Source organism: Chenopodium quinoa, unplaced genomic scaffold (assembly GCF_001683475.1).
Source record: "Chenopodium quinoa cultivar QQ74 unplaced genomic scaffold, ASM168347v1, whole genome shotgun sequence".
Taxonomy (NCBI): domain Eukaryota; kingdom Viridiplantae; phylum Streptophyta; class Magnoliopsida; order Caryophyllales; family Amaranthaceae; genus Chenopodium; species Chenopodium quinoa.
The window spans coordinates 8595671-8621481 of NW_018742418.1; the positions used below are offsets into that span (position 1 = coordinate 8595671).

Sequence of the window (25811 nt, forward strand, 5' to 3'; positions counted from 1 at the left end):
TCGGCTTCCATCAATGCCTCTTGGAGGGTAGCAACCCTCTTTCTGACCAGGTCGAACTTGAAGGTCGACCCGTCCTTCAGACCCTTGAAGAAGTCTGTGTAGGCAACTTCGTCAGACAGCCCTTGAATCTGAATTCTCATCAGATTGAACCGCTTGACATAGGACCTTAGTCCTTCTCTATCTCCCTGCTGAATAGCCCCTAGGTCGAGACTTGTCTTTTTAGCAGGGATGTTCATAGAGAAGTTGGACGCGAACAGGTATACAAGCGTTTTGAAGTTGTTGATGCACCTGGCTGGCAGATTACCAAACCATCGTTGGGCTATTCCCTTCAATGTTGCCGGGAAGCATCGGCACCAGGCGGCATCATCTAACCCCTGTAAGTACATGAGGTTGGTGTAAGCCATTAAGTGGTCTTCCGAGTTGGTGGTACCATCATAGGTATCAACCAACACGTTCTTAACCTTGGCCGGCTGAGCCGCCTCGGTTATCTCCCTGGAGAACGCCGACGGCTGTTCCCCAAGGTTTAGCAGCCGGAGTTGCCAGTCCATGGGCTAGACATTTTGTGCCGCCTAACCCCCAAAGAGGGCCGGCTGCATGTATGGTGATCCATACGACATGTATGGTTGTTGGGGCACATACGGGGCCGGCTGGATAATCTGAGAACCATACGCACGGCATGCCGCGAGACTGACTCTCTCGGTTTGTTTCCAAATTCTTCATTGAAGTATTCTGGAAACTGTCTGGGTAAGTCGACGTTGAGGCAGACTCAGACAATTGTTGACTTCTCTTCTGCTGGATTAACATCCGGGCATCTGAGTAAGTCCTTTTTGACCCATCCTGCTGAACTTGCCGGATGACCTTCCTTTTCCCTGATTCAGGGAAATGAAGTTTGGACAGGTCGATCATGGGCCCGTCCGCCCCCTTTGGTTTAAGGTGTGGCGTAGGCACACGATCTTTCACATGCTTATTCCCAGAAGGAGAAGGCTTCTTGGATGACTGACCCTTGTTGGTGCCAGTCGACTTGTTTATTAGGTCCTTGATTTCCCCTTTGAACCTCATCATGAATTTCATGAGTTCGTCTCTAGTTACAGGGGCAACACCCTCCGCCGCCTGGGGTCGCCCAGCCGGCTTGACGGTTGGGCTACTAGGACCAGCTTTGTCTTCGCCCCGTTCCCATGTTTCCTTAGAACTGGTACGTCTCGTTCTGAACGACCCGTCTGGGGCCACGTAGGTGTCGACCTCAAAGTCGTCACCACTATCTTGGTCCGTGTGGACCTTAGTTTCGGCCATAGGCCGTTTGCCCTCAACAGGCGGTACAGACTCTGATGCCATTTAGGAAGTACTCTACCCACAGACGGCGCCAAATATTTTGGGGTTTTTGGAGTCTCTCGGGAGAGTTACAATTCCAAGAATGCGCGTCCACCGTCTATACCTGCAAAACCACGAAAACTCCGGTTGGGTGGAGTTCTGCCTCCGAAGATCAAGTTAGAACGTTTCCGAATGTATAAAAGTGCGGAATGTAAAGGTTTTTCTCTCGGATTCCTAGAGAATTCTGCAATTAATATTGCTCGGGTTTGGTTTGTATATTTATGAATATGTAATAAATGAGGATTTTCCTCTATTTATAGTGGAAGGGGATCAGTTCCCCTTTTAGGGTTAAAGTGCCACGTGTCAGTAGAGGATTGGATCCCCTAGGACCTCTCTGAGGTTGACACGTGTCAGCATGCTATAGGGCCACTGGATAAAAGATTGATGGTTTTCTTGATGAAGTTGACTACCAACTATACTAATGTGAGATCTAATATACTCATGATGCCCAGTCTGCCAACTTTAGCCCAGGCTTATAGAATGGTGTTACAAGAAGAAAAGCACAGGTCATTAAGTAATGTGAATCAGAGGTCATTGGATTCAGTTGCTTTTACTGCAGACAGAAGGAGATATGATGACAGAAACCAGTTTGGAAATAGGAATTTTGGTGGATCATATTGAAGAGGCTATCAACAGAACAACTTTAACAAGAATTCTGGTTTTAAGAGAACTATCAACTACTTTTGTGACCACTGTAAGATGACAAGGCACAACATGGAAAGGTGTTTCAAACTGAAAGGTTATCCACCAGGTTATAAGGGTCCTCAACAGCAGGCTCAAGGAGGCAAAAAGTTTGCTAATCTTGCTGAATCATATACAGAAGACAACAATGAGAATTATGATCAGTTTTCTGAGCAACCAAATATGACTAATTCAACTGGAGTACCAAATCTGACACTTGAAGAGTATAACCAGTTCAAAGCCTTCTTAACCAAACAAAATGCAGATAATGCAAGTGGAAGTGCTATGTTTGCAGGTAACTACTATCTCTTAGCTTCATCTTACAGTAGTGGGTGGATTGTTGATAGTGGTGCTAGTGATCATATGTGTCATAAACTTGAACTATGTGATGATTATAAGATGATCCATGGCTTGGATAATCATATTACTATACTTGATGGAACTAGGGTAAAAGTGACACATATTGGGACTGTTAAGTTGTTTAATGGATTAGTACTGAAGAATGTGCTATATGTTCCATGTTTTGAGTTCAATCTAATATCAGTTCATAAGCAATGTCAAGATGGTCAGTGTTCTGTTCAATTCACTACTGACAAATGTGTTGTTTAGGATCAACAGAACTTGACTCCTCCTCTTGTTCTTGGTAAAGTTGGGAATGGCTTATATTTTGTTGAAAGATAGGGTGAGACACTCTGACACAAGGACTACTGCTTCTTTAATTGTTAATACTGTTAGTCTAAGTTCTATAGAACAGGCCAAGTTGTTACACTTAAGGTTGGGTCATATACCTTTTAGCAAGTTAAATCTAGTACAGAATAAAGTTGATTGTTCTAGATTGGAAGATGATGTAATATGTAACATTTGTCCTGCAGCTAGACAACATAGGAAATCTTTTCCTCATAGTAGTATTAAGTTTGCTAAACCTTTTGAGTTGATTCATATAGATGTTTAGGGACCATATAAGTTATTTACACATGACAAGTGTAATATGTTTATGACAATTGTAGATGACTACACTAGATCTGTTTGGGTTCATTTAATGAAATCAAAACTTGAATCAGTTGACATTTTGTTCAATTTTGTTGCTTTTGTTGAGAATTAGTTTGGTGCTTGTGTGAAGATTCTTAGATATGATAATGCAAAAGAGTTATGTGAAGGGAGAATTCTGAATTTGTACACAACTAAAGGTATTTTGCATCAGACCAGTTGTAGTGATACCCCTCAACAAAATGGAATTGTTGAGAGGAAGCACAAGCATTTTCTTGAGGTAGGGAGAGCTCTATATTTTCAGTCTAAGGTGCCAGTCCAATATTGGGGAGAGTGTGTCCTATGTGCTGCTTACCTAATTAATAGAATGCCTTCTGTCTCACTGAATAATATCACACCTAATGAATCTTTATATGGGAACAGACAAGACAATGAGCATTTAAGGGCATTTGGGTGCTTATGTTATGTTTTAACTTCCAAGCAGAACAGGGCAAAGTTGGATGTAAAGGCAAACATGTGTGTCTTTGTGGGATATTCACCAACCCAAAAAGGCTACAAAGTATTGAATCTCAGCACTAAAAGGATTAGTGTTTCTAGAGAAACATTTCCCATTTCACTTTAACCAGTCCTCTACACCACCTTTTCCTTTCTTTCTTCTTACTCATACACCTTTTCCTTATGTTATTGACTTTGAATATCCTGACATTTTTTAACCTCCTAAAATCCCTCATCAAACACATACTCTTCAACTAGTCAACACTGATGTTGTTGACATGTCCAACCATTTTCGGATTCCACCTTTTCCCACTAATCATGATACACATTCTTCTGCTCCTACCAGTGTACCTATCAGGCAGTCTGATAGATCAGACCTAGGAAACCTCCTAGTTGGATGAGTAAATATGTTTGTGGTGTTGCAATTTAGCTTCCTACTAATCACTGGTGTAATCTGGTTTCATACTCAGATTTCTCTTATGCTCATAAATCTTTAATTGTAGAAACCACTTCTCTGAAAGAACTAGGGACTTATAAAGAAGTTGTCACCAATTCTAATTGGGTGGTTGCCATGGAAAAAGAATTAAAATCACTTGAAGACAACAAAACTTGGGAGTTGGTTGATTTGCCTAAAGGGAAAAAGGCAATAGGTTGCAAATGGGTTTTTAAGATAAAACTCAAGAAGGATGGTACCAGAGAAAGAATAAAGGCAAGATTAGTGGCAAAGGGATTCAACTAGAAGTATGGAGTTGACTTTGAGGAATTGTTAAAATGGCAACAGTTAGAAGCATCATAGCTCTTGCAACACATCATGGTTGGACCATTTTCCAACTTGATGTGAACAATGTTTTTCTTCATGGAGATTTGCATGAAGAAGTGTATATGAAACTGCCTGAAGGTGTCTCTAACCCTGTTAATAAAGTGTGTAGGATGAGAAAATCATTGTATGGCTTAAAATAAGCTAGCAGACAATGGTTTGAGAAATTAGTTGCTGAGTTGAAAGCCTTGGGTTTTGTTCAATCTAAGAATGATTATTCTTTAACCTTGAAGAAATCTGGTTCCCAAGTTACAATCACAGGTGTATATGTTGATTATGTGATCATAAATAGGACTAACTTGGTACAGATTCAAGCCTTGAAGAATCATCTTCACACTACTTTCAGTATTAAGGATTTAGGGCATCTCAGTTATTTTTTGGGGATGAAAATTAGCTATACTTTAGGTGAAACTACTATGTCTCAGGCTAAGTTCACCACGGAGCTTTTGGATGATTGTGGTTTACAGAATTTCAAATCGGTATCCTCTCCATTTCCCTTAAGTACTAAGTTGCAAGCAGATTTGGGGTTATTTTTGGATGATCTTGCTCATTACAGGAAGATGGTTGGGAAATTGAATTTTCTCACCAATACAAGAGTTGACTTAGCTTTCTAAGTTCATAACCTAAGTCAGTTTATGCAGACTCCCAGGAATTCACATTTACAGGCCTTGAATCACACTATCAATTATGTTGCTGCAACAATTGGTCAAGGTATTATTTTCAAGGGTGGTCTTGATTTGAAGTTGCAGGCATTTTGTGATTCAGATTGAGCAGCATGTGTGGACACTAGAAGGTCAATTACTTGTTATATCATGATGCTGGGATGCTCTCCTATAAGCTGGAAATCTAAGAAGCAGCCTACAGTTTCTAAATCATCATCTGAAGCAGAGTACAGGGCAATGGCTTCTGCTGTCTCTAAGGTCACCTGGTTGGTCAGAATACTTGGAGAACTTGGGATTTCTGATTTGCAGCCGTTAAACTTCATTGTGACAACCAGTCTGCCCTACATATTACTAGGAACCCTGTATTTCATGAACGTACCAAGCACATTGACATTGACTGTCATTTTACAAGGGATAAAGTGCTTAAAGAATTAATCCAACTGACTTACTTGCCTACAGGTTCTCAACTAGCTGATATCATGACTAAGGTGCTTCCTTTTCCTCAGTTCAACCAGCTAAAGTCCAAGCTTGGCATGTTTACTTCACCCCAAGCTTGAGGGGGGATGTGAAATATAGAGGTGCACTGATATTTTGGTGAATGTGCACACACAAGATTATAGCTTCCTCAACCAACGATGCCACGTTAGCTATTAGTAGTTAGAGTAATAAGTCATGCTTTGTAGCTTGGTATATAAGGTTTCTTCCTTTACTTTTCTTATTCATTCAATAATTGTAATAAACAATTTGTAATTCTCTCATTCATTTAATGAAGTATTAGTTTTAGTGCTTAAGCTCAGAGACTTCGGATAGAGCTATGATAGCAAGAAAATCTCTGTGTTCTTTTGCTTGTTTTCGTTTTTGATTAGCTTCCATTTAATTTTATGGAAAAAAAACTCAATTTTTTAAGCAAAAAGTTAAAATTATATGATTTTTTTTTAAATGTTCAAGTTGGGTCATGGGATCCATTATACTTGCATCCGCCTCTGCTTACATGATAATGTAGAAGACTAGAATGATAAAATATGGTATTTGAGTCAAGTCAAGTCGAGTTTGAGTCATTTCTAGATGATTATAATCATATATCGTTAAAACATATGAAGTACAATATATTTGTGTCAATTTGTTAATTATAATAAGGTATTTATAAAAGAATTCAACCTTACATTTTTTGTCATACTCATAATCGACAACACCATCTCAAACCCAACAATAAGATATACAGAGTAAATATATTTTGTCTAAAAAATGTTCTATCAGATACAAGAAAAAAGTTATAGGTTAACCCTAATAGAGATGGTCCGAATTAAAGCAAATTAAAGCAGTACAAGGATTTTCCCTACCTTTAAAAAATTAGGAGAATACTCTTATAAATAGTGTCATAACATATATAACCCTTAAAATGTTTATTTACCATTATACCTCCATTGTTGATTGTTTGTCTCTCTATGCGTTATCCTTGATGTGATTGACTAATGCTTTTCCTCTTTCTTCCTCATAAGCTTCCCTTTTTCTCCTTCCTCCTCTACCTCTCTACTCTCTCTCCTCGATTGAAGCAACTCCATCGAAGTAGTTTCTGCGGTGAAGTAAACTATTAGTTCTCCATTGAAGCGCCTACCGTGCTTTATCTCCTCCATCGAAGTAGTTTCTGACTTGCTGCGGTGAGGTAATTTTTTTTATATTTTTTATTATTGAATATCAAATTCACAATCTGGGTTAATCGTCAATTTAATTGTCACTGGTTCTCTCTACTTTCACTCTTGTTCGCCCCCAAATTTTGGCATTTCTAATTACACGACTTCGCTAATCTCGTTTTTCTGATACATTTTTCTGCAGCTGTTGAATTTGTAAGCTCAATTTAGCGCAATCGAAGGTAAATTCATACTTACTCAAGCAATTTGAAATCTCGAATTTATGAATTTTAGGCTATTTTCTCAAATCATCTCTTTAATCATGTTAGTGGAAAACCTAATTTGATCGAGTTTTTGATTTTTTTTTTTTTTTTGCTCTATTAGTGGAATTGCTGAACTGTGCATTTAGATATTCTTCAAATTGACGCTCAGTTGATGTAAGTTTATGATTTCTTTTTTTGCTCTATTTGTTTTATTTTTAATTTTTTATTATTGAATATCAAATCAATTGGATTGCTTTGCTTTTGCCTTTCAACCATCCTAATGGTGCTAGCATCTGATAGAAATTCATTCCACCCTGACTGAAAGTTTTTCTTCTCACCTATTATAATAATTTCGGTTGAAATTTATGTTCATTTCTAATCTATCTTGTTCTGCTTCGCTAAATTCTTTGGTCATTTATTTCTAGGTTTATTCTCATACTTTCTTATTGGTTTTTTTTTTTTTTTTTTTTTTTTTTTTTTTTTTTTGTTAATATGACTTTTTGCTTGAATTTTTTTTTTATTTCTTTGTAACCTAAAAAATTGGCCTAATTTAGTGTCTAAATTGAGCTCTAAAATTGTAGCCGATTTCGTAAATTTAAGATTATGTTTCCCGATTTCATATTTTTGCTAACTTTTCTCTATATCCTGTCAATCACTGAAGTGTTGGAGTTGGCTGTAAACACAGCACAAAACAAGATTGCAATGATGGATGTGCAAATAAGGCTATTATGGTGGCGTTCCCGGCAAGGATAACAAATTCGAGTGCTTAGAAGTGTCAGAATAATTAATGGTTGCTTTGAGAGTTTGAGTCCACTAAAGGGAATGAGCATTAAAGGAAAAAGTAGTCTCGCTCAAGGCCAAGTTAGCAACCTCTTGGCTTTCTAAGTGATACTTTGTATATACAGTTTTTATTAATTGCAACAACTACTACGTATAACAAAAAATTATGAACAAAAAAAAAATTACATTTGTTTCTGCTGTTTAATACATCTTTCATGTTGAGATTTGAGCTGAGGAGTATCATGCATGTGTGTATTAAGTAGGATTAGAGCAAAACATCAATTGGCTTACTTTTAATCACAAGTCGATAATACATGGTTGCTTGGTATGAATGTCTGTCCATATGTAAAAGAATTTAGATATTGTTTGCTTAGTTGTATCCATTATTACATGATAAGCTAGATATTACAAGTAGTAAATTTATCACCTTGTGTTCTTCTGTAGAGTAGAGAAGATCAAACTTTAGAAGTCGGAAAATGCTTTGTGCCTGTTGGAATTCACTAGCACTAGTTAGCTTCTATTACAGTAGTGGTGGGTAATTTACTCGCCGATAAAAAAAAAGAAGTTATTTCATGAAATTCAAACCCAATAGTTACGACTTATGAGGTTTTAAAAAAAAAAAATACAAGTTATTCATGAAATTCAAACCTAATGGTTATGACTTATGAGGTTTAACAAGTGCAAATTATAATTATTAAATGGATTTTAAGATCGGGAGAAAACAATCTTGTATATTAAGATTAAAATTAAGTTGTTAGGTACCCAATACCTATGTGTATGTGTATGTTTTTGTTTGCAGATGTGATTGAGAGGCTTAACACATGATGCTTATATATACGTATGTGTATCTTTTTATTTGCAGATGTGATTGAGAGGCTTGAAAATCTGAGAGGGAGAGGCATTGCTTCAATGTATTCGTGGTCTTCTTAAAGGTAGTCATACATTATCTTGTCATCATTATTTTTTAAGGCTCAATACGTAAGTTTTCATATTCTTCTAAGATGTCTAACCCTTGTTGGACATGAATATAGCAAGGTAGTGGTGGAATCATAGTTAGTGTTATAAGTTGCATACTACTAATTTGGATGCATAGTAGTGTAGCTGAAGTAGATGTAGCAAAAACTTGAATGTTCTATATGAAGCGCAAGGAACTAAGGAACTCAAGTGTGGGCTGGTGAATCCGTTGGGTTTCGTAGACTGCAATTACAGAAAAGTGATGTCCATGCTCATGATATTAAATTTACAAGGGTATTGGTTCATTTAAAAGTTCGTGAAAGTGAAATCCGAAAGATCATATGAGCAGCTCTAGCAAGGAGGGGGGAAAAAAAAACTAGAAGCTAAGACAAAGGTTGGTCAAATACAGCAACTAGAACCCGTGTCCAAGTGCAAAGCCACATTTCTTGATGTATTGGAGGCGTGCTTGCATCACACAAAAGAAGTCAGTTTCAACCATTCTTTACAATTACTGGTATTGTCTTGTCATGAATGTCTCAAGCATTCTTCGAATTGGCATCTATTAATCTAAAGTTTTTATCGACATGGACCCAGGCCATAATTGAAAGTTAAAATCATTGTAATTATAACACCATATATCTGTACAAGTAATTAAACAGGTTCCTATCTTTCATACTTGTTCGTTATAATGCAAGCTTATTTTGGTCGATAATTCTATTTTTTTTTTTTTTTTTTTTTTTTTTTTTTTTTTTGGGGTGGGGGAGGGATAACTCTAAATTACAAATAAACTCAGCAAAATTTGACTTGAATATGAATACGATTACTACTTGAAAATGTAAGTTATTTAAGAGATTTTGTGTTTTGGTTAATGGTTGTTGAGATAGTTTAGCTAGCTTGGTGACTCTTAGGTCTAAGCAAAAATTGCCCAAGTTTTTACTAATTGGAGCTGAAGACAAGCTTGGTTGGAATTTGGGAATGAGCTTGTTTGACACATGCAATCATTCAACATCTATTGTTTTTTATCCTTGAACTTTATTTCTCCACTTAACTCAGTTTTTGAGGTTAATTGGTCATTTTTGCCCATTTATTACATTTTTTATCAATTTAAGAAAATAACTTCAATAGTTTTGTAACTTTAACAAAATAAATTAATAACTTATAATTTCAATTTACATCTTAAAAAATTTGTTTTACAGAGAAGAAGAATAAACAATAGTTATATGACATTTACAATAATTATTATGATCATAACTGTAACCGATTAAAATTTAAAGCGAGGTGTATTTGGTATCTTATGTTGTTCAAAGAAACTCAATGGACAAAACACTAAGAAAATTAAACTAAAAGAAAAAATTATCCTTAAAAATTAAAGGTAAGAAATATAGAAAATAGACTATTTCATCCTAAACAATTGAGACAAATGGGATCCCAAAATAGTGGTTGCTAGGTTTTAGATTTAATTGTCACTTTATAATTAAATAATACTTCTATTCAAGAAAAAAATATGAATAATAGATAATTTTTTTTTCTTTGTTCACATCCCTTCTTCTTCTTAAGGCTAAATGATTGATAATTTGTAAATAAAAAGTTGTATTTTTTCACATTATAACTCTTTCCAAATTATTATTTTTCATTTTTCTATTTGGAATTTGATCATTGTTTAGTATTCTTTTTTCAAAGGATATCACCACTAAAGTATTATAGAGACTTCAAATTAATTGTATTATTATGGAATACAAGAAAATGTGATGTTTTATTAATTGAATCATCTCAATGTGTACTTTAAATACGGCAAACATTTGCATTTCTAGAAATCGATACTTTTTACAACTCCTTCACTAAATCTAAAGTAGCTTGCTAAATTTTTGATACACAATATTTAACACATTAATCGCGTATGCACAAATAACTTAAATATAAAAGGTCATGCAACAAGGCATAAGGTATTAAGACTAACTGTAATAACTCTTCTCGAAACACTACCTATATCACGGGCATCGCGCGCGTAGGTACCCTAGTAATTCTAAAGTAATATATGTTCATATATGACTGGTGCAGTTAGCTTAGTTGCTCCAAGGTATAGTTAAGAACTTGTGATTCTTAAGTCGGGTCAATTTTTGACAAATCAGATCGCACTTAAACAAAAGAAGACCAAAGACAAAAAGCCCAAGAGGGAAAAACAATAGAGGCCAAATCCAACCATTAAAGGACAGACTTAGTAGGGCCCTCCCACCATTCTTCTGCACAGTGAATATAACTAACACCAATTCCTCATTTTTCAGTTTTCCTTACATCTCTTGCCATTTGCTCTGCCACTCTCTCCCCATTCAAATTCAATCAATTTATCAACCAATCAGGTAATTACCATTGACCCTTTTCTTTAAATTCAATTTTCTGTTTATTTCATACTTTTAATTATTTCACCCCCTCAAATTTCTTTATTTTTTGGGTAATTTTCTCTTGAGTTGCGTAGTTCCTAAGCTGAGTTTTATACTGTTTCATTCAACAAATCGCATTTGGGGTATCTATATTTTTCATTTTCTACTTTTTGTTTGATTAATATTTTGGTTGATTTTTGCATGATTTGATTACTGATATTGGGTGATTGATTAATTCATTAAGCATGGTTTGTCGATAATTTTTTTTGTGATTGGAATTTTTTTTTAAAGATTCCTTTATACTTTAATTGATTCCCAGAAAAATATAGGAAATCTAAACAATCTTTACTTGTGGAGTTATGATTAAATGGGAACCTGATAAATTTGCATAATAATAAAAAACATCTAGTACTGTAGTATTCTTTATGGGCAGTAAAATGTCGGGGTCAAATTACTATTTGAGGTCAAATCATGTCCTTGATTATGTGAAAATCATCCTAGGTAAGATGCAAGAAGTTGTTCATGTATAGGAAATTGTGAATCTAGGATGTATTTTTTAGCACAACTTGGGTCAACTCTATTCTCGGATTCTTTATTTCACTTCAAGTACTTATGCCGGATCATCAACACGCTTGAAACATGTATAGGAACTTCAATACTACTCCGTTGTATCTATGTCCAACAAGAGTACTAGAGCCTGAGTACATTAACTTCGGGATGTGTTTATATTTCATCATGCCCAATAATACTTGTCAAAGCTTTAAGGTATATTAAACTAGGTGCAACTAATAAGCTATAACTTTTGGTTATTGGTAGAAATTTACAAGAAATAGTAGTTGGAGACAAGTATTGTGGTTAGTTGATGGAGGGAGGAGTTTCAATGTGCTTGTAGTAAATTTACATATTGCTCGTAAGTTTTTGGTAATCCTTTCTTTATAAGATGGTCATTATCTTCATTGAAGCAAGAAATGGAGATCTATGTAGGATGAATATAAACTAGAAATATACGATTAATTAGAACATAAAAGCATTAGGTGGTACTTGGTGGTGAATCTTTCCTCCTTAGCACTGATTCTAGATAGGTGTTAGTTTCCGAAAGATTAAGATGTAAGGCCTGTCCTCTGGATTCAAAGACTGAATGAGTCCTTTCTGAATCTGATAATCTGCCATATTAGTGATCTTTGTTATTGATGTTCTGAATGATCCAATTTATAGTCTTTGGTCAGGCCAAATATAATGTCAGGAACTGGTGAAGAAGTTGTCCAAGATAAAGGTGTTGTTGATGCTGAGCTACAAGAGAATGTTCATCAAGAATCTCCAAAGGAGGACACTGGAGATGTCAAGAAGATTGAGGAACATCAGATGCCATCTCCTGAACAGCAGGTATTAATGCTTGTATATATTCATGAATGCTCCAATGAATTGATATAGATATTGACTAGTTAAATTGTTTGCTTTGTGAATTGTGTGAGGATCGTCTCTCTTTATTTGTCTAATCAATACCTGTACAATCTTTTGTGATTGGGTGCCGTTATTTTATAGGAGGAAACTATCAAGAAAAAGTATGGAGGGATTTTGCCAAAGAAGAAGCCACTGATTTCAAAGGCAAGAATTTGTTTGTGCAATTCAAGTAGTAAATGTTCTGTTTCGGTTCTGAATGCTGTAGATAATTTCACAACCATTGCTTCCTTTTGCAGGACCATGAACATGCTTTTTTCGATTCTGCTGATTGGGCATTGGGAAAGGTATTTGAATTGAATCCTTTGCAGTCTTGCACACTACCAATAGTTCCCATCATTTAACATTTGTAATTTTCAGAGGGTTGATTGTTTAATCTTAATGATCCATGTCTATGCTATTGTTGTCATGCAAGCAGCAAAAAGGCCAGAAACCCAAAGGACCACTTGAGGCACTCCGACCGAAGTTGCAGGTATTTTTGATGAATGCTTTAACCCTGAAACAAAACCTTCCAGTTTTTTCTATTAAGAAACAATGTTATATGTTTCTCCAAGATTTGGAGATTCTGGCTTTTTGATTAATAAAGAGATGCTTTAATAACCTGAGGCAGTTTTTGCTTAGAAATTTGTTGTGTACACATGAGATAATCAGCACCCAACACCCCTTAGCATATGAGGTTCTCCAGAAATAGTGCAGGAGGATTCTTTTGTTCTTTTTGGTCTATTTTTCTGGAGATTAAGACATAGCTTATGCTTTCTGGAGCATTGGCTATATTGTCTCTTATTTTGTCTCTTGAATGGTATGGGATGATGAGAGTCAAGGCAGCTGAACTAACTTGTCTGTCAAATGGTTGTAGTGCTTAAAATAATTTCGTTTAGAAGACTAATTGCTTTTCATCTATCTTACATAAATTGAAAGGGCTAAATACTAATGTTTTTGATTTCTTAGCCAACATATCAGCAAACTCGTTCTAGGCGCTCAGCTTATGCTCCTGCTGACAGTGAAGGTATATGTCTCATTATCTACCTGCCTCAGGTTTGGAGATACTAGAGACATCAATTTATGTCATATTTTATGCTCTTTTAACAGATAATCCCTAATTGTCAGCTGCAGATCATGATGGCACTGGAGATGATGACAACATTGAAAAGGTCGCTCCTGAGGTTCAGAGCCACAAATAAGCTTCGTCTACAGTTAATCATGTACAAAATGATAAAAACACCTCCATTGCTGGAAAAATGAGAGAAAGGAAACTGTTTTCTTACAAGTGCAGATCATTCTACTATAATAGATACACAGCTTTAGCTGAAACACCTACTACAGTGATATTGTGTGATATGTACTCTTACTTGATCAACTGTTACTGTAATTGCAAGATATGCTGAAGCTTGAATCTTAAGAAGGTTTTCTAGCTGATGTACCTCTCTTATCTGCGAGAATTAATCAGTTAGTTTTGCTGAAACTAGTATTAGCATTCTCTTTCTGTTAAGATGTACATTAGTCCCGTCATTTGGCTTCTCTCTATCACTTACAAGAGTTACATCCTCATTGTTTCACTCCCTTTTGGGCCCTATTTTGGGTGCACAGGACATGAACTAGGTATTGTGCTGTGCGAGTGCGTATGTATATCTGGACACATGCACACGTGACTGTGTATAGGCATAAGCCACTAATGCCAGAAATAGCTCCATTGAGTTGGTGCTAGGCATGAGAAAGATAACAAGGACATTGGGGATACACAAAATTGCATGTTTATTTTGTAAGATTCTTGTGAGTATCAACTCATACCTATTAAATGTAGATGTAGCCTCATGTGGGCTATGTCGGGCAGTGCCTTGAGAGTCTAGTTAAGCCTGACCCAAGTCACAATTGAGCCCAGTAGCTAGGTGTCATACTGAAACTTTTAAAAGTGCGTCATAACTTAAGTTTATGTGTCGTGTCGTGTAGTGTCGTGCCGGACCGTACTTATACGCCTAACCCAATTTATTTATCAATTTTATTATATTTTTTTTTATTATTATTATTTTTGTGTCGTGTCATATCATATCATGTTGAGTTCATAGCTTAACCCTTGTAGTATTATCCTAGGTCATGCCTAGTGCAGTTGTACTTATTCAATACCAGCGCCATGGTATTTGTTTTTCACGCTAGACTGTGCTAGCATGGCCCAATGGCCAATTACCAATACCATATAGAAGAATGGAGATTATTACATGGGTTTGTTCAAACTATTGTCTTCTACTTCACCGACTCCCCCAAATGACAAACATTATCCAATGTATACGAGCTACAAGACGTGATTCATGAACCACATTTCAAAATAAATAGTAGATTAATAAACAAACTACTTCGTAGGATTTGTGAACTAAAATACGCTTGGAGACTATATAGTACGACTCTACGTAAGATGACTAAGATCAAATTTGCTATATGTATAAAAAGATGCAAAAGTCGTACTATTATAATTATTAAAGATATTCGAACTAACCGCTTAAATGGCAATAAAATAAAAAATCATGCATCTAGAAAAATTCCTTCCAATCTCATTGAGACATATTCCCATTTTGGGGTTGTCAGGGTATCATATGTGGATTCTCTAGCTAAGAATATATATATTTCAGATCAGAAACTATAATTCAATATCTAGTGTATGGGTTCTTGATATGCATAAGGCGGTTCAAGTTCAAGGTTAGGCTAATTAATTAAGTAAGATTCTTTATAATTTCTATTGAGAAATGAGAATTGAAATGTACAAACAATTAAAAAATGATTTTTAAATAGTTTTTCCTGACATAATTTATAGTATTTCGATTGGTTACTAACAAGTCTTGTGTCATTCACATAGCACTATATTTTTAATGAAAAAATTTGTTTTAAATATTTTCAATTTTGGGTGATTTTCTTTCAATAATCTCAACTTTCGATTATCCTGAAATAATCCCTATTTTTGGGGGTGAATGTTTGATTATAAAGATGATTTTCTAATTTTCCATCAAACATTGGATTAGGACATGTTCAAGTCCTTTGTGTTCCTTCTTGACACCCATTTGTGGATTTTTTCATACCAGCTTGCATAAATTTTTATGTTATAATAAGTCCATGTAATTCCTTAATTTTGTATCATTTCATTTTAACATTTTAATAGTTCAATAATAAGCTGCATAAACAAAAATGTTAGTAGTATTAAGCGTAAACCAAACGACTTCAATACTATAAAACCATGCAGAATGGACTAATAGAGTAAAAATAAACTGTACATCACATGCACTTAATATTCTTATAATATTATAAAACAATATATAGTAGAAGATAGAAGATAAACGTATAGAAAATGGTCACCTCTATCAATGAGATTAGGCTGTTTGTTAGCTAGAAGATACAACGAGCAGCTGACAGCAGCTTAATGAGATGCAGGAAGCGACATCACCATTACCCTTTGCCTTCTCCTAAGGTCCAATTAACAAGGAATTTAGACGATATTGTTGGTTTGTTGCTGAATTTTAGGTGATTCATAACTTGCTTGTTGCTTCCTATAGGCACATATCACAACCACCTAGAGTTGCTTAAATAATATTTTGTTTATTTGGGTCTAAATGAGGCCTGCCCTATATGCAAAATCGGCCCATCAGAAGTCCATTCCAAGTAAAGATGGCACTGGCCGGACTGACCCAAAGCCAAGTAGGGCCCAACACGAAAAAAACACGGCACGACATGACACAATACTATCCGTGCGGGTCGTGGGTCCCTTTATTTGGGAGAAGCACGATAAAGCACGGCATGACCGGGCCTGGCACGGCAAAACATGCTAAAATCAATGCAATTTTGCTTAGGCACGCAGGCTTGACACAACTCGACGCGACGGCACGCGGGCTTGGGCCCGATACGGCACGACACGAAACTCGTGGGCCGAGCCATGGGCTGGGCTTAACTAACCCCAAAGCACGTGGCCCTGGCACAAGGCACGACCCGGCACGGCCAGAGCCATCTTTAATTCCAAGTATTCCCTCAGTCACAATATATTTGTCTCATGCATTCTAAAATTTTGTTGAAACTAAGGTGATTAACACGCGCGATGTGTGCACAATATCTAACCATGTTCGAAGAGCTCTTTTAGTTTGACTTTATAACAAAACTTTAGTTATTGGTAGCCATGTACGGAAAGCTCTTTTAGTTGACCTTATATTACAACTTTAATTGTTGGTAGCCATGTATATACGGAAAGCTCTTTCAGAGAGAATCAATGTTGTAGTGGACGTGATAGTAAGTTTAAATGGTCAAATCGACAAACCATATGAAACAAATGAGTAATTCTCTCAGCAATAAAACTCAATCCCAGAGTGGCAAGTCAAGTCCTTAGATCGTGAGGTAGCTATGAGCAGTGGCGGATCCACGGTGGGTTCAAGTGGGTTCATTGAACCCACTGATTTTTCGGGAAAAAAAGGTTTGTTTGTTTCTTTCTTTTTTTTTTATTTAATTTTTAAAAATAGAAAAATAAATAAATAGAATTTGTGTGCATAAGTAATATAGGAAAAAAAAGCGCAGATCAGTGGTAGCAAGGGTTTGGTTTGTGCGCTAGGCCCCTATAGGTCTGGGGTTCGACTCTCAGCCTCACATCATTTATTTTTTTCCCCTTTTTTTCAAATTTCTCCTCTAAACTCCTAATATTACCACTTGAACTTTAAAAATAATTTCCCCTCTTTTCCTTTACCCTCACTACCTTCTCCAAATTTTTTTCAGTTTCACCTCAAAACTCTCATGTATACTTGTTTTTCTAAAGCCTTTTTATTTATTCCCCTTTTTTTTCAATTTCTTCTCTAAACTCCTAATATTACCACTTGATGAAAGCCCGAATGCTTATATAAGCAATTTTAATTTTTTTCCCCCCTTTTTGATATCAACTTTGTATATTTATTACAAAAATGTAATTTAAGATATTTAAGTAATAGAATGTGCATTGGCAAGCGTGAAATCATCAACATTGCAAAAAAAAAAAAAAAACGAAGGAGCTATATCTTATTATTTGATGATTCGAACCCACACTTTTGACTTCCTGGATACGCCACTGGCTATGAGTTGAGCTACCTTTCAAGCACGACCTTGTGCCTTTTTTTAGACCTTTCTTTTAATGATAACACAGTAACACTTAATAGACTTGTACTCTTACCTGAAATTCTTTAGAGTTTAAAAGATAAAATTTGAAAAAGTAATGAAAATGTAACTCATGTAAAATAAAATGATTTCACATTCACAAAACTTACTCACACCCCTCAAATTAAAATGTAAAATTACCCACTAGTTATTTTAAAAAGAAAATATTATACTATAATATATGCATTTAATCTCACGTAGATGGGGGATTTTTTGTGTGGCTGGTCACGCCGTGTGCCCGGAGTTACTTGAGTTACTCGATCAAGGGTTGCTCGAATTACTCTTGACCGAATAACCCCTTAAGTAATCCCTGACTGAACCCCTTAAGTAATCCCTGATCGAGTAACTCGAGTAATCCCTGAGCGAGTAACAACTAAACGAGTAACCCTGGCCCTGACCAACCCCTCAAGTAACCCCTGACTGAACCCCTCAAGTAACCTCTATCGGAGTAACCCCTGACCGAATAACTCGAGTAACCCCTGACCAAATAACTCGAGTAACCCCTGACCAAATAACTCGAGTAACCCCTGCCACACGGTGTGGCCAGCTACATACAAAAAATTTGTCCACTTAAATTAGAGTAATGCAAAATTACCCACATGTGGTATTTTGACTAGTGTCCATGTACATGCTAACAAATTTCTTATGAAAAAAAAAAACATTTTTATTTCAAAAGAGTATTTTGACTAGTGTCCATGTATATATGCTTACATAGTTCAAGCACCATTATAATTATAATACGTGGCGTATTGGCATGAAGATGCTATGCATTTTGTTGCAACTTATCAAACTTCACTTATCAGTTTCAAATTTCAATGCATGTTAGGAATTGGCAGTGTATAATGTAAGTGGATAAGAGCTTATAAAATCATGGTCTCCACCTCTTCAATCGCCCATGTGTCAACTTTTGGCCCATTTTTTTCAACACTAATTGAAGATTTATATATTTTTTTTGACGGGTAATTGGAAGATTTATAGAAAAAGGATGAATTTACTACTCTAAACATAATGCATAAATTATTATGTATTGGTACATTTCACAAACGTTTTACAATAGAGATGTCCATTTGCATGTATTAATTAGAGGACAATTGACCTTATTATATTTATCAAATGCACACATATACCTGAAATTACATGACCCTATTGCGTAATTTAGCCTTTTCGATCCTTATTCTCAAATTAATCAACAATTTTGAGATTTTTTACTTATAATTTTTTTAAGGCAAATTTGATATTAATTAATTTTTAATATTGTGAGAATAGAACTTTGATTGATATTAGGGTCCATTTAATACCACTATAATTTTTCCGTTTTTGATTTAATAATTTTAACATTGAGCTTAAAGTTATAATAATTATTATAAAATCGATTTATTTATTTTATTTTATTTATTTATTTTTTGGTTTCCTCCATTTGGTTTTTGAAAATAAGAAACAATAATTTGTTCAAAAAAAAAGAAAATAAAAAAAAAAGAAAAAAAGAAACAATAATACCCTTATAGGAGTATCAGTTTCACAATTTCTTTTTTCGGTTAATAATTACGGAGTAGCATTTTGGATTTTGGGATAGCGTGAAAAGGTATTTCATTGGATAATTTTAGCAAACGATGGATAATTTTTGCAAACAACTAAAGAGCTATTGTTTTAATTATATACCTCTAGTTTTATTTCTTAATAACTTATTCGTATTTATTTTGTAAATGAATTAAATAATTTCACTTTGATGTTTAACTAATTTTTTGTTTTGAAATTAGGTTTTCTATTTTTTTAAAATAAAAAATAACTGAAAAAAAAACAGGATAACGAACTAACCTTAAATAACTAGTTTCAATCTTGACGTCCTCCATCAATAGCTGAATTTTCCACGGGCAGTCATACGACCAACTTATCATTTGTTATCTCTATCTAAATTTCTGTAAAATTTTATGAACAAACTCATCATAACATATTGCATTTGTGATTTTATTGAGCACAAACTTTAGCATTTCTAATCTCATGATCCTAAAACTAACTAATTCTATAATTTTAACTCTAATCTGAAGTTTTGTTGACGGAAAATAAGGTTATATGAAGAAAAACATATTATGTTCCATAATATTCTAAACACTTTCGGTTCTCGATAATTTTACAGTCTTCTTAATACTTTCACTTTCTTTCATTTCTGGCAAATCCGTTATAACAAACTTCCTCCCTCTTATCGTACCCCATAATATTTACTTCTTTTTATTCAATCTATATCGCATTATCCACCTTTTTTTTTTCCTTACCCATAAAAACAGTAAATATAAATTAAAGAACATTGTAAAACAGAAATAATATGTACTCCTTACCATGGACTAGATACAATTTTAAACTTCCCACTTCTTTTTACCCAACCTTATCCGTTATGGTTTCTTCTCATCACCCTCACCTCCTTAAAAAACAAGGAGACAGAATCCAAACCATATGAGGTATCCCTACGCCAATTATATAACCTTGCTAATGAAACTCAACAAATTACCTCTTTTCACGCCTTAACAAACTCTTCACCCATATCTCTTTGTTCCTTCCAATTCTTCTTAGGTATCCTTTCTATTTATATTTAGTCATACATACATTTCTATTTTTAGAAGAATGTCACACAAATTAAACTTCATTCAATAAATTAGTAACCTAGTAGCTATATATCTTGTATCATCATATGTCTTTCATGTTTTTACAAAGGTAACGTTAATGCAGCCAAGGATGACTTGCCGGCCGACATGCCACCGGCCGGCTAGTCTTCCTCGTCCCCTCCATCGTATTTCTTAGATGAGCACATACAAACACAAACATGTGTTTGATGGATATGTGAGCCGGCAAGTTGTCTTCGGCTACATTACTTACCTTGTATATACATGCTAGATCTATGATGATGATTATTATTATGATTTCATTGGAGTTTGGAAATAATTTTAATTTACTTAAACACAACCCCTTCAAGCCCAACCTCATCACAAAAGCTAGACGATTGCTATATTTTTTGAGTCGGTGAGTGCACTATACTCTAGATCTATATGTTCCTAACTTATCCTTAGTAAGTAATAATATGCTACATTTACTAAGTCATAGTCTAAATTTGCAATATTCAGAAAAATTGGAGGCTTTCATCATCTAGCAAGCACATCTTAGAAAGACCACTCGTCGTTGGTATGTCCCTTCTTTTCATACTCTTCTCAAAACAATATTGTTACATTTAGATTATTTCAACTTTTAAAATGAGATAATGTTCTTATAAATGATAGGTAAAGAAACAAAGGTTATTCTTAAGCCTAATTACAACCATCAATCTTATGATAAGTTGATAACAATTCATTTGTTCCTGTCAAAAAAAAAAAAAACATTTATGATATATCACCTATATGGAAAAGCTTAATCATTTCAAGCTAATTATTTTTCAACACTACCCCTTAACTTGAATCATTGCATGCATTTAGGTAGGTACACTAGTAATTCCCCGTATGATATACCTCGTATTATTTAAATTATATGTACCTTGGGAGGCTTTGTCATGAATTAGGGATCATTTTAGGAATTGGCAAATTCTTATCCAAAGCCAAGTTCACTAACATTCAAATTATTGGTTTTTTTTTTTTTTTTTTTTTTTTTTTTTTTTTTTTTTTTTTTTTTTAATAGTTAGAGTTGAAATGCCATGAAATAAGTTTGAGGGGACAATTAAAGTTGTACACTAGCAATGTAGCCTCACGTGCCATGGCAACGTGTCTCATGTTCAAGTGAATTGTGCTAAGAAATCATTAGGTTGCATTCTACTTGTGTCAATATGTCATAAACATGCATGACCCGACCCATGAGTTGTGTCATGCTACGGTTATCGACTCCTTTAATTTTTTTTTTTTATAGTTTTTGTAAATTGATTCAAAATAAGTGGGTTGACCCATTGTGTGTTGATCTCAGACAAAATCTTAAAATAATGTCCCTGCATAAATCATGATGACCTGTAGATGTATGTGTCTCTCATATTATGTAAGACTTGTGATTGGGTAGTAACAACAACGATTTGACCCATACTTAAATTAATGTAGAAGAAATGTTGGAAATAAAAGGAATTTGAACTAAACTTTACCAAAACTTATGTTTGGGTCCAATTTACCAAAACTTATGGCTGCCCTGTCCATGTTCATCTCCAGAGCCTCGGACAAGGGGCTACCCTTCTTCAAAGCACTGAAACTCCCAAAAACCAAGGAGCTCATCTGGGAAGACGAGCAAAAAGAAGCCTTCAAGCAGCTGCGTGAACATCTGGCTCAACTCCTGACGCTGGCACGCCCAGCCGAAGGAGAAACTTTGTACTTATATGTGGCAGTCAGCCCGACCACTATAAGCGCGATTTTAGTGAGAGAAGAAGAAAAAGTTCAGTAGCCGGTCTACTTCGTCAGTCACACTCTGACGGATACCGAGACTCGCTACCCTCTACTCGAGAAAGTGGCATATGCAGTAGTGGTAGCCGGTCGGAAGCTGAAGCCCTATTTTGACTGTCATCAAATAGTGGTCTTGACTGATCAACTGCTGGAAAAAGTCCTAAGCAAAGTTGAAAAATCTGGTAGACTAGCAAAGTGGGCCTTTGAGCTCACTGAGTTCAGCATCACTACCGGCCGAGAACAACCATCAAGGCTCAGGCCCTAGCGGACTTCCTGGCCGAGTGTTCTTACCAGGAGACACTGGGCGAGGAAAAGAAAGTTTGGACTGTTTTCACGGATGGATCCTCCACCATAAATGCTTCGGGGGCGGGGTAGTCATAACCTCGCCTGAAGGCAAGTCCTTTGAGTATGCTTTTAAATTCTCATTCAAAGCTTCGAACAACGAAGCTGAATATGAAGCAACAATCGCAGGCTTAGAACTGTGCATATCATTGGAAGCCGAGCATATCTATCTGAAGACAGACTCTCAGCTCGTTGCAAATCAGATCCGAGACGAATATGAGGCCAAAGAACCCTCAATGATAGCTTATCTCGAAAAGATCAAAACAGTTATTGTGAAACTGAGAACTTTTAAAGTCGAGCTGATCCCAAGGGGTCAGAACGCACAAGTCGATGTCCTCTCCAAACTTGCAAGTTCAACTCTAACTTAGCTGAACCTATCTGTATATGTGGAGGTGCGTCGGAAAGGAGTGTGGACGAAGCGCCTAAAGGTTTGCAGCGTCACATTCGAGCCGAGCTGGATGAACCCTATTCTAGCTTACAAGCTTCAAGGAGAAATTCCCGAAGACAGGAACATGGCCTCCAAACTGAAACGAATCAACTCAAGGTTCATAGTCTTCAGAGGAGAATTGCTAAAAAAATATTTCTCAGCCCCACTACTAAAATGCGTGGGACCAACAAATGCTGACTACATCCTTCAGGAGATCCACCTTGGCATATGTGGAAACCACATCGGGGGGAGAACTTTAGCCCACAAGGCATTGAGGGCAGGGTATTATTGGCCCGTCATGATCTCAGACGCTAAGGAGCTGGTAAAAAAATGCGAGAAATGTCAAAAATTTGCGCCAGTCATCCATCAGCCGGCTTGAGATCTTCACCTGATCCTGAATCCACTTCCATTCACCCAATGGGGGTTGGATATCTTAGGGCCCTTTCCTGATGCCCCGTACCAAAAAAAAAATGGCTGATAGTCGGCATTGACTATTTCAGCAAATGGATCGAGGCTGAAGCAGCCTCGAACATCTCAGAGCAAATTGTCAGGAAATTTATCTGGCAGAATATCATCACTCGCTACGGGGTTTCGAAGGCTTTTGTCTTTGATCATGGAAGGCAATTTGAAAATTTGTTGCTGAAGCGGTACACAAACCAGTTCGGCATTAAGTTGGCATACTCGGCAGTGTGCCATTCGCAAAACAATGGTCAAGCCAGAGTGCAAACAAGAAAAGAGGGTTGAAGATCAAAAGTCCAAGTGGATAGAAGAACTCCCAGGAACCCTCTGGTCATTTCGGACAACTAAAAAAGAGGCTACGGGATATTCACCTTTGAGCTGGTATATGGATCCGAAGCCATCCTTCTAGTGGAAATTGGCACAGAGAGTTTGCGCGTAAATTTGTTCTCAGCCGAGGAAAATGAACAGCTCATGAGAGAATCCCTCGATTTTCTTGACGAGGTCCGGAATCGACTCGAGACAGAATCACTACATATAAGCAAAGGATCAACAAATTTTACAACAGAAGAGTTCATGCAAGACTTCTTGAAATTGGTGATCTTGTTCTTCGGAATGCTGCAGCAGTGCAAAAAAGACGCATTCATGGGAAACTCTCAGCAACTTGGGAGGGCCCCTATGAAATTTATGATGAAATTTAGCCCGGCACATACCGACTTCGGTAGTTGGATGGAACTGAGCTGAAGAACCACTGGTGTACTTATGAAATATCATGTGTAAACCCTTCGGGGCAGAACAATCTATGTAAGTGCATCTTCAAATTAATGAAAGGCCTTTGAGACACCATATCCACCAAATTTACGAGTTGCTATTCTCTGTCTTCTTTAAATTTTAAAAAGAAAGGTTTACCACGACACTGTCCGAAGTGTAGCCCAGCAGTGGCATCGTGCTTCGGATTGCCAAAGAACCAGCCCAATAGGGGACAATAACTTCACCCTCGAAGTATAGCCACTCGTTGGCATTGTACTTCGGATAAGTCAGTTCCTGGGGGCAAAGAGGCCGTGCACTAGTCTAAGGTATAGCCTAAACATTGGCACTGTGCTTCTGAGGAGTTATATCCGAAACATTGCCAGAGTGATGGCCTTGTGTTTTGGATGGTCATTCCCTTGGAAAAATTTCTAAGAATCGAGAGATGCTGCTCTTGGAGTCAAAGACTTTTGAGCAGCGAACTCATAGATTCCTCAAATAAAAGAAGTGAGAAGAAAAAGCCGAAACTTCGAAAATTATGTCAACCCTTGAAATTTGGCTAAGACGAACCTTTGTTTGCCGAAATATTTCAGTCAAGCACCTCAGGAACCAGACGTCCACAACTTTAGATTCTTGGGGAGGAGGGGAAGAGATACTCAGCTGCGAGAGAATTCCCAAGCTGAGGTTCGATACTTAGAAAATTTTGCAAAAAAATTCTAAATCCAAGAACAGGACAAGAGAACTAAGTAAAGAGAGGAAGGAAGCGGGAAGAAAAGCAAAGCATTCACAGCAATGCAATTATGCTCGGATCTCCGAGCCGCATCAAAGTTAAAGAATTTAAAGCAAACACAAGGAAATTCTATATCGGCAGCCGCCCACAAGTGGAAAAATACAGCTGCCGAACTAAGTACAACTACTCAAAGCAAAAATAATTTAGAGTTTGTACAAGAGAGCAAGCTGAAGTAAAAGGTTAAGCCAAAAACAGACGCGACAAACATAACAATTAAGCGCAAGTTGATATGCAAGATTCTAAAGAAGACCGCTCGAATTCCTATGCTTCAGCGTTAGTAGGATCAGGCTGATCAGCTGCACTTGGGCTCTTAGAAGCTACAATACCAGATGAAGAGGAGGCAAGCTGAGCAAGAGCCTGTTCAGACTCTCTTTTCCTCTCTTCATCTTCTTTCTCTGCCCGGGCCTTGGCTTCAGCCTGACGAGCCAGAAAAGCAGTCTCGGCAGGATGGGTCATATGCCAATGTAGGTCGTTAGGGTCCATGGACCACTCCTCAGCTTCGTCCTAGTTAATGTTAGGATCAGCATGGAAAGCAAGGCGTCGAGCTGTCTGGAAGCCATTGTCAAAACCCTCGTCATATTCATCTTGGGTGTAGATTTTGATTTCTAACAACCTCCGGGCAGCCTCAAGGTTAGCTTGAGTATTGGCAGCCCCTTCGCTCTAAGCCTTCAGCTGGCTTCGGACATCATTCAGTTCATCTTGGGTCTGGGAAAGCTTGGCATCTTTGCCTTCCAGCTCAAGCTCAGCCTCAGAGAGGTCCGCGTCCCGAGCTTCCAGCTCATTCCTAAGTCACAGGATCTCAGCCTCAAGCTCAGACTGCCTCTTGTTAGATTTGGCTTCGGCCTGGCAGCCTTCTCCTTGAAGTCCTCGACCATCAGACGCCGAGTCTCCACCTCCTGCTGCACCCTTTGCTCAATATGGGCCTTGAAGCTAGGCATGTCTGCAGCCCCGTACTCCTTGACCAGCGCTTGACCTTCATCTACCCAAGGGAAGACGGTCTGCTCCAAATCTTGGCAGAAGGTCCGGAAATTAG

The 25811-nt window shown here is 36.7% G+C and overlaps 1 protein-coding gene and 1 long non-coding RNA gene across 2 annotated transcripts; both read left to right on the top strand.

The window, feature by feature from the left end:
* The first annotated feature begins 6412 nt into the window (after positions 1–6412).
* LOC110712828 lies at positions 6413–9347 on the top strand. The gene is made up of 5 exons (XR_002509709.1): positions 6413–6673; positions 6844–6880; positions 7023–7075; positions 7563–7762; positions 8544–9347. It is a non-coding gene; the product is annotated as an uncharacterized LOC110712828 (long non-coding RNA).
* Positions 9348–10917: 1570 nt separating this feature from the next.
* On the top strand, positions 10918–13960 carry LOC110712819. The gene is made up of 7 exons (XM_021891272.1): positions 10918–10992; positions 12229–12396; positions 12556–12618; positions 12711–12758; positions 12890–12943; positions 13420–13477; positions 13579–13960. The coding sequence occupies exons 2-7, from the start codon at positions 12250–12252 to the stop codon at positions 13650–13652; spliced, it is 444 nt and encodes a 147-aa protein (XP_021746964.1). The 5' UTR covers positions 10918–10992; positions 12229–12249; the 3' UTR covers positions 13653–13960.
* Positions 13961–25811: the final 11851 nt, after the last annotated feature.